At 36.0% G+C, this 10,085-nt stretch overlaps 1 protein-coding gene across 1 annotated transcript; it reads left to right on the top strand.

Moving 5' to 3' along the window:
- Positions 1–965: 965 nt before the first annotated feature.
- Positions 966–9,265, top strand: caly (calcyon neuron-specific vesicular protein). Its single transcript, XM_057332836.1, has 5 exons — positions 966–1,100; positions 2,794–2,924; positions 4,133–4,249; positions 4,502–4,615; positions 7,671–9,265. The coding sequence occupies exons 2-5, from the start codon at positions 2,796–2,798 to the stop codon at positions 7,860–7,862; spliced, it is 552 nt and encodes a 183-aa protein (XP_057188819.1). The 5' UTR covers positions 966–1,100; positions 2,794–2,795; the 3' UTR covers positions 7,863–9,265.
- Positions 9,266–10,085: the final 820 nt, after the last annotated feature.

The raw sequence follows: 10,085 nt of genomic DNA, 5'->3' as shown, positions 1-10,085 counted from the left end.
ATGTTCTAAATTAAAAGAATACATATAAATAGATGGCCACCAAACAAAGTTTATTTTATTATGTAAAGACCTGCAATGATCTACTTTTCATCAATTGCTCTTTTAAAGAGTAGTGTCTGTTACTTTTAAATATCTTACATTATTTACTAAATTAAAATACATTAAGGACCCATGGCATTAGTCTGTATTGTAGGCATATGTTTTTTTCTATTGCATTTATTTTCATGTTGATTTTTTTATGAAATAAGACAATGTGAATGTAAAAAACAAACATTATCAACTCGAGATGTTCTAATGGAAGTATACAGAGATCAATTAAATGCCATTAAAATGTCACACTTTTAGTCTGAATGTATTTATTCTTTGTATTTGTATTTCTTTTTTTCTTAATAGTCTAAAATGTTTCATTTCATTGGACTCACTTTGAAAGTTATATTGGGATTCCCTTTTAACTGATAACTCATTACAAATCCTCTCTGCAAAAGGTAATAAATAAATACGTGATTTTTTGTAATATGCGGTTTATAAAATCTTCCTATATATAAAGAACATTCTGTGAAAATATAACATTGATATCTTTAATGACTGAGTTGTCATGTCAAGAATTTAAACTATTGTGAATGGTTTAAAATAAACTTTGATGCTCCTTATCTCAGAATGAGATTATGAGACTTTAGCTTGGTTTTATAGGCAGGGTCCCATTTATATAAATGATAATGGTTTCCATTACTTATACTATTATGAACCATCAGCTCTTTAATACTAAAAGCATTACAAAAGTGTCTTTTGGACCTTATTCCAGTAGCATTTAATGGTGCTCTACGGTCCACATCCGCCAGATAACATCCAACCATCAGAACCCAACACAAGAGCAATATTGCTCCCATTAAAAGCAATAATCAGCATTAATCTGACTATGTAAAGTGCTATTTTCTGTGATACTGCTGACATCATATAGGGGCGACGGGTGCGCACGCAGCGACGGTGCAGCTGATGCGCAAAGAGCTCCAGTCCATCCTCACGCACGGCCATAATAACCAGCAGCCGCTCCGTTAGGATCATCAAAGCAGAAGCATTACCAAAACATCCGACAGAAAGCAGTAAGTATCTCCTTTACAATGCTTTCGACGAATAATGTCATTCATTGTTGGCTAATCGCCTCCTTTCGTAAACGTTCTGTCGCCAAACCTCTGGGCAGCGGCTCACCGCGATTGGAGAAACGCTTTAAAAGCTGTTGGTTAAACGCTAGAAACGCTTTTTATATAGTCAGGACATTTTTGGTAAATCTATTAATGCAAGAAAATGATACGCGTTTTTGACGTTGACGTAATGCAGCTGTTGTGTAATAATGCTTCATTAGGAAAGCGTAATGCTGTCCATAGGTTTGATATGTCAACATGGGGCGTGTGCTGTAGTCCAAATGAAAGGTTTCAATGCTTGAATTTTCCCATGATACACTGTCTATGAATCGATCAAGACGTTGTTTGGTTGATAAGTATAATTTGCATCGATAGCTGATCAAATTCGGTTTGATTTCATACATTGCAATGATCATCCTATAGGCTAGAGAATAAATGAAATTATTATTAAATAAACACTTCGTCAGATAGATAGATAGATAGATAGATAGATAGATAGATAGATAGATAGATAGATAGATAGATGAAATATTTTCTTCAGTCAACTAATGACTGAAACACCAGTGAGTGTGCATCTGTGAATTAACAGGCACAGACGTGTGCACTGAGTCATAATGACACTGAGAGAAATTAACAATAACTGAGTAAACAACATCACAGGAGACCCCTCAGAGAGAGGCATAATTGGAAATATGTTTACAGACTAAGAAATGCTTAATACATTTAAATTTATGCATTTGGCAGAAGCTTCTATCCAATTGTTTCTAAGTATGTGCAATCCCTGGGATCGAACCCATGACCTTGGTGTTGGTAACGCCATGCTCCAACCACTGAGCTACAGGAAAGCATATAAGCTTATAATAGAAAACATCGCTCAAGAACAGATGGCGGAATATAAGAAATACAAAACCTCTCCTGTGAATGATGCTACTGTGACATCAACAGGATCTTCCATCCTTACTTCCAATTCCCTAAAGGAGAATATATAAGATCCTTGTGATGAACGTCAAGATGGGTTCCCACCAAAATGGCATATGTAAATTAATAGTATATACTGTATGTGTTATATATTAAAGGGATAGTTCACCCAAAAGTGTCATATTTGCTCACGCTGAGATTGTTCTAAACATGTATGCATTTCTTTGTTCTGCTGAACACAGAAAAAGATAATTAGAAGAATGTCAGTAACCAAACAGATCTCATCCCCCATTGACTCCAATAGTATGTATTTTCCCTACTATGGGAGTAAATGGGGGATGAGATCTGATTGGTTACTGACATTCATCCAAATATCTTCCTTTGTGTTTAGCGGGTCAAAGAAATTTATACAGGTTTGGAACAACCTGATGGTTCATTTTTGGGTGAACTATCCCTTTAATGACAGCATTCGACTTTGGTGACCAAAATGGTGATGCATATAGAATATTTACATATGTACAGAATACCCCTCAAAAAATGCAGAATTATGACATAATAATGAAAAAGCATTTTTGTTTAAGTAAAAAGAAACATTATTTATTTTCTATGTGATTGAATAGTCTTTATTTGGTTAATTATTTTATTGTACATTTACCATACCGGTATTGCATCCTATTTTCACTGTCTTCTGTGTTTTTGCATTCTTTTCTCCATCAACGATCTGATCTTGTTTCAGACATGGTAAAATTGGGCAGTAACCTGGTGGAAAAGGTGGAAAGACAGCCATCGCTCGAGGATGGTTTCGACAACATCCCCCTCATCACTCCGCTGGAGGTCAACCAGTTACAGCAGTCATTCCCCGACAAGGTAATTACGGTCCTGATCGTGCATTAGAGACTGGAACCCACACATAGATCCATATTACAGAGTGCAGTGGCCTTCTGTTGTTCATTACCGTCCAAAGAGCTTCATTAAGCAAACGAATGTCATTGGAGACCGGAGGTAACGTTGATACCATCAAAGACATGGTAGAAACCACCATGTTAGATCCTAGCAGACGGCCTGGCTCGGAGAAGAGATTTCATGTGACACCATCAAGATATTCAGCGTTGATGAATATGATACACTTTGTCACTCAAAGAATTACAAATGCACACACGTACATGCTCTTGTCTGGACTATCACAGATGGCTTGTGTCTATTCTTAGGTCGGTGGGAGGCAAGTGAAAAGAGTTTGCATTTGTAATGATTCATTTAAAAGATGACACAAGATAGTATAAGGACATTTCTGCGTTTTAATATGTGGAAGAATATCATGTTTGCTGGTGATACGTTGGGCTTTACTGCTCTGATTTCGTACCTGAAAATGAACATTAAAGACATTGAACTTATCTTCTAAAATAAATCATGAATTTAATTTAAATGTGAGTAATTGAGCCCATTTTGGTTCGTAGAAGCGAAGGTAAATGTGCTATTTTAAAGAAATTGTAAATAAATCTGAAATAATTAAAAATTTGACATTAGTTTTCATCTTTCCCAAAAGTAGTTTTTCTTCTATTTTTTTGGTTTGCTTCAAAAGTAGATCTAATATAGGTCAAAACTACATGCGATCTGAATGAATTCGGTTTTCTGAGCCCCGTGCGCCCCCTGGTGGAAGTTTTTAACTGTTATGTTAACTAAAATAATAAAACAAAACAAAACATACACATTTTAAAATACATTAAAAGTTTATGAATTCATAAAAATATATTCATTATTGTTCATTTATACATATTTTTTTAAATGTAGTTTATTTGCCGCTTTGCATCGACTTTCAACACTTTCAACAGTCCAGCATTTTGTTAGCTAACTATAATAAAGGTAAGAAAAATAGAGTCCAATTTTTTCCTTAAAGATATCAATTTTCTCCTTGAAGGACAGAAATCCAAATTCATTGAACTCATGAATATCAAATATCGTTATTGCAATGATGCTTTCCAACGCTTCCATTCCATCTGTGAAAATAATGAGCATGTGTGTCATTTCATGTTTTGTATGGACTGTTTTCATAGTGATTTCTTTACTTCATTCTTTAGGTGATTGTGAAAACCACAACAGAATATCAGCTGAAGGAGAAGAAGAGGAAGCTGTATGTGCCGAGCATTAAGAAGCTGAACATTAACCTTTACGATGAGATGTCTGAGAAGGTCAAGGTAAAGCTGTCTTCAGTACATTCAACGTTTGCAAAATTTACAACATTCCACTGTGCAGAGTTGTGCAAGAGGTTTATGAGATTTCAACATCAATGCAAATTTAAAGAAAAAATGAAGGCAGGATGTCTGCTTTCTGGTAAACTTTATCTACAGATATTGGTTCATGGTTGTGGGCATATATATGCCCCAAAATAATTCTCATAAATGAGCTAAATCAATATAAGTCTGGGTGTGTGTGTCTGTATTTTCCAGCTGACTGGATTGATCGTGATAACCCTGGCTTTCCTGGCGTGTCTGCTGCTGTTGGTCATGTATAAAGCTCTGTGGTACGACCAGCTCGGCTGTCCTGAGGGCTTTATTCTTCAGGTACCCAACCCATCACAAACACTCCTATGCAAAATAGCTGTTACATCATACACCTCTTATATTAAGAAAATAATAGAAGGTCAAATTTTATAGGTTTTAGGATGAGAAAAAACAAACATTGACATTGACCGCCATCTCTTTGGTACAATAAATCAGACCTCCTCAATGCACACAAGATGCTCTTTGGAATATTCTTAAAGGAACAGTTCATAAAAAAAGGAAAATTCTCTCTGTTTACTCAACTTCATGCCATCCCAGATGTGTTTGATTTCCTTTCTTTGCTTAACCACAACAGTAAGCAAAACTGACAGCAAAACAATCCCATAAGAGTTCAAAATTCAAGCATGGCGACACATTGATAACTCATTCATGCTTGTGTGCTGAAAAAAATCAGCTTCAACATTTAGTGACCTTTAATATACATACAAGCTAATCTCTATTTTTATAAAAACAAACGTTGTGTTCATCTATAGAAAGAAAGTCAATATGCATTTTTCATGTTTCATTTTTGGCAAAACTATTTCTTTAAAGTGATAGTTCACCCAAAAGTGAATTTTTTGTCATGATTTACTAACCCTCGGGTTGTTCCAAACCCGTATACATTTCTTTGTTCTGCTGAACACAAAGGAAGATATTTGAAAGAAAGTCAGTAACCAAACAGATCTCATCCCCCATTGACTCCCATAGCATTTATTTCCCTACTATGGCAGTAAAGGAGGGATGAGATCTGCTGGTTACTGACATTCTTCCAAATATCTTCCTTTGTTTGGAACAACCCGAGGGTGAGTAAATCATGACAAAATTTTCATTTCGGGGTGAACTATTCCTTTAAATCATGCTGAAAATGTGTAAATGTCTCTGTTAAATCAAAAACTATATACGAAATCCATGTTACGTTTTTATCTATATTTCACTGTAAAAAAAAACTTTTAAATAAAAAACTCCTTACGAAAGCATTTTCACAAGCGCTCGTAGACACGCTGTATATAATGATCATATATTTCACATTGTTTGTGGGTAACCTATGCTTAGCTGCAGTCTCTCAGTCTGGCAAACAACATTCAGAGTGGTGCATTAGCTGTGGTGGGGTGTAAGAATGTCTTTAATTAGTGTTAGCCGTGACTAAACTGTGATTAAGGCCTGCAGGGTCTTCCACCTCTCCCCCTTTGATGCAGATACCACTGCCGTAATTACCACGCCGCACTAATGTACCATTGCTAACATGAAGAGCGGGAAAAGTGCCTCTTGTTAAGATGAAATTAGCTTTATGGAAGCTGAGACATGTTGACGTCTTCTGACTGATGTCTTTCAGTCGCCAATCGACATCATGCTTTCTGTTTTGGATGTTAGTTGGAAGTGACTTTGACAGCTCTTTTCTTTATTGTCACTGTAGTTCAACAAATTGGTTACTGCATATAGAAAACGTTCCTTATTTCGCCTTTTATAGTTGTGTACAACTTTACGAATGTTTATTGCAACACAGTACAGTATGTAGTCTGACAATAAATAAATATTTGTTAAACATTATAGAATAGAGGTGTCATAATAGACCAGTATCGACTATAACTATAATATTAAAAAACATAATTATGTTTTACGTTTATCGTTCTAAAACCTCTATAGTTGGGGTTATCATGATAATATCTTATCGGGTTAGGGTTATCGCGGTAATATAATTTATTGGGTTAGCGTTGTAGTGATAATAACTGCGCCTGTTGGGTTTAACGCGGTATATCGTGTTGTGTTTATCACGATAATAGCTGTATCGACAAGGGTTATCACAGTAATCTATTGTATTTGGTTAGGGTTATCGTGATAATAACTGTGTTGGGTAAGGGTTACCGCGGCAATTTTGTATTGGGTTATCGTGATAACAACTGTATCGGGTAAGGGTTACCGCGGTAATATCTTGTATTGGGTTAGGGTTATCGTGATCATAACTGTATCGGGCAAGGGTTATCGCGGTAACGTATTGGGTTAGGGTTATCGTGATAATAACTGTATCGGGTTAGGGTTATCGTGGTAATTTTGTATCGGGGTAGGGTTGTCGTTATAATAACCTTATCAGGAATTCTTTTGGCCACTATAATCGTGTATTAAAAATCTTGACACCCCATTATATAATATAAAATAAAACATATTTGAAATTATTTAGATTGAAAACCTTCGAAATATACAGATATTTATAAATTCATCTTGGTGAAAGGAATTTTGTTTTGTATATGTGACACATTGTTTATTTGATTTTAAAGTGTATGTTTGTGTAATTCATTTTTTTTTCTTTGCTTTACATTTTCTAATAGTTTGTTTCATACATTGATTGTCTGTTGTGTTTTTGTTAAATAATAGACAGTTTTTCCTGAAACGTTCCAAATCTTGTTAAAGTTAAAACACTTCTGCTACAAATATAACTTGTTACTTAAATACAATACAAAAATACAATATTGTTTTCCCCAAATTTACAAGTGGTAGACTATCAAGCATATAAAACATTCTGACATTATAAGGACTTAAAGTCACCATGAAACGGAATTTGCGATTGACTTCTTTTCGGTATTGTGACGTATATCTGAGTGAAACGGCTTCTGAAATGAGGAAAAAAATGTAGGGCGGGGCTTTATTTTGCCCTTCCCTTTTTGATTGGTTTGTTGTAAGTTGGGCCTGCAGAGGATGGCTAAAAATGCCTGGCCATTGGACAGTCAGTATAGTCCTTCCTCGTTTTTGTTGCTTACGTCATGTGGTGAAGAGTTGTTGTTGAGAGGGGGAGAGGAGCTTAACGTTTTTGATTAAAGATTACAAGTGCAAATTAATTTATAAAAAATAATGATGTGCACAGATAAATCATTTATAATAATCACTGCAACACTGTGTTAAACACTTTTTTTCATTTTCCTGTTTGATTACATGGTGACTTTAACGCTTGTAACAATGTTAAATCAAAATATTGCCGATCCCTCTGACATTTTTATCCTTTATGAGTATGCCTGACCTTCTCATTTCTAGTTAGCGCATTCCCATAAATAACCTACTGTTGCAAACCTCTTTCCCAAACCAGCACAGGCATTGCACCCCGGCAGCTCTGGAGATGTACTACCCCGACCAGGTTTCCAGGGGCAGCCTGTACACCGCCATGACCCACCTCAACCAGGCCAAGAGGAACATCCCAGAGATCTCCTCCCCCTGGCTCCCGCTCATCAGCGCTCTGAAAGAGGGCCAGAGAGCCAAGGGAGAGGGGAACCACTCATAAACGTACAGGGCGAGAACAGGACAGGGTGGGTGACGGTCATGCGCGGTAGTTTATACTGGTTGTTCGTTTAAAGGGGTGTTTGAGGCGTGAATTCAGATCAGGTCGAAGAAACTGGTTTACTGTATATGTATGCGTTTTGTGTTTTAGACAGACAGAATTAGGAGAGCGGGATGCTTTTAAAGATTAAACGTGACACACGCATCGTCTTTGAAGTGTTTAGATGTGAAACTGGGAAACTTGTGGATGTTCTTCTGCCTTCTGCAATACAAGCGCTTTCAGCCTCTCTTCTCACGATACTCAATAACTTGCTTAGAAGACGATTGTAGTTCTTAAGGCATTTGAAATGTCACTACGCCACTTTTTGATGGCACGTCTCACAGTGGCATTGTGCGTTTAATAGCTCTGCTTGTAACTTTGCGCCATTTGTTAGTTAGTTCTTGCTTACGGTTTCATTTAAAGTCATAGCTTAGTGTAATGAAGTGTGCGTTGGCTGTGAATTGTGCTCTAATGAATTTTAGTGCGACCGAGACAGGAGTGTATTGGCACAATATAGCATTCCAAAAAACTCTTTCCTTAAATCGACTCTTAACTACTTGTTGACGTAAAGCAGTGTGTTGTTCATTTGAAAGAGAAAAACAAACTATTTACTCTATTTACACAACTTTAAACAAGACAATTCCCCCCGTTTTACGTGATTTTTTGTACAAATAAATATGTTTAAATTAGTAAAGGAAGAACCGATTAGTATGTTTGTTATACATTCGCATGTTTAACCTGTTTGCGACGGAAACATATAATAAATTGTAAATCAAATTGTAAGATTATATAAATCAGTATGTTGAATGTAAACTAGACTAATGGTCATTTTTTGATGCTAATTCATTTTTGTGTGTTTATTTGTGCGCTATTGCACACAAACCACCAGCAGCCATTTATGTGTTTAATTAATGTTGTAAATTATTCTTATAAAGACGTTCAAGAATGTGATAAACCGCCTCGTGAAGGTGCGTGACCTTTAAATTGTTTCTGTGGGCATCACTTACACGACAAATGAATCTGAGCTGTTCTGAATGTATAAAGTGACTATGGCTGTTTGAAATGTTTCCTCTTTCAGTTTGTTGTATTTATTTATTGTGCTCGGTATAGATCCGTTGTGACCTGTAAACATTTTCATTGTTTTACGATTGCTATAAACGTAGAGTTTTAACGTACGCAAAGTATTTATCGTATTATTTATCTTATCGGTTTTAATGCAGGATAGATTAACAGACGTTCTTGCAAATGATGATTCCTGCAGTATTAATAGTCATATCTGTGTGTGACAAACTTGGATTCATCCTCAGTGTATGATAACAAAATAAAGGTTTCAGTATTCACCAGTTCTGCGTTGTGTCATTGAACATTAGCCACGATGATACATTAAAGTGACTTGGAATTAACAGGAGGCATTAATGTTTTTAAGAACATATAAAAAGGATTATATAGAAATTAAAAGGAAAATAAAAAAATTCTCTTCACAATTGTGAGCATAAATATCATTAATACTTTAACAATAGAGCTACTATATTGCACACCTGGTCAACATCCCCACTGAAATTAATTTTTGAATTATATATGTGATTTTATCTCGTGCAGGGAGCACTGAGCCTTATTAAGTGTTTAAAAGTAATTACGAGGGAACTGCATAGTCAGCACACAGCTGGTGTTGCCAGGGAAACGTGTGTACATTTGATCGAGTGTGTTAAGGGGTTGTGGGTCGAGCCCTGTGAGGAGCATGTTTGTGTGTATATGTGTGTTTGTCTCATTGAGGCTCGGTAGGATCTCGCAAGCACTGGCGCCAGTAGAGAATGTCTCTCATTATGCACCTCTCTCTCTCTTTTCTCTCACACACACACAATGTCTTTAACTCATGACAGATGAAATATATTGTACCTTTAAACTGCTGAAGCATTTAATGAACAACATTAAGAAAAGAAAACTCTTTTACACACAATTGTCAGAATTTCCAACAAATAACAGCGCATCCAATGAACTGTCCAAACTAATGTTCTGCTCGATGCTCTTCATGTACGTCTGACTGTTTATTTGGTTTCATGTTCCCTTCCATTTGTGGAACTATAGTATATGGAACCGTATTACCTCTTTGAAATGAAAAAAATACACAAACTTGGTTTGACCATCTAAACAAAAGGATGTTCTGTATCACTCTGTTTTGCTGTGAAG

This window comes from Triplophysa rosa, linkage group LG4, assembly GCF_024868665.1.
Source record: "Triplophysa rosa linkage group LG4, Trosa_1v2, whole genome shotgun sequence".
NCBI classification, from domain to species: domain Eukaryota; kingdom Metazoa; phylum Chordata; class Actinopteri; order Cypriniformes; family Nemacheilidae; genus Triplophysa; species Triplophysa rosa.
Note: the sequence above shows the minus strand (reverse complement) of the source record. Positions and strands in the feature narration are given on the sequence as shown.

Bases quoted from the DNA above. Each gene is read 5' to 3' on its own strand.
- caly (XM_057332836.1), top strand. From the start codon at position 2,796: ATGGTAAAATTGGGCAGTAACCTGGTGGAAAAGGTGGAAAGACAGCCA. The intron at 2,925-4,132 runs GTAATTACGGTC...TTCATTCTTTAG, and splicing joins AGCAGTCATTCCCCGACAAG to GTGATTGTGAAAACCACAAC. The intron at 4,250-4,501 runs GTAAAGCTGTCT...TGTATTTTCCAG, and splicing joins AGATGTCTGAGAAGGTCAAG to CTGACTGGATTGATCGTGAT.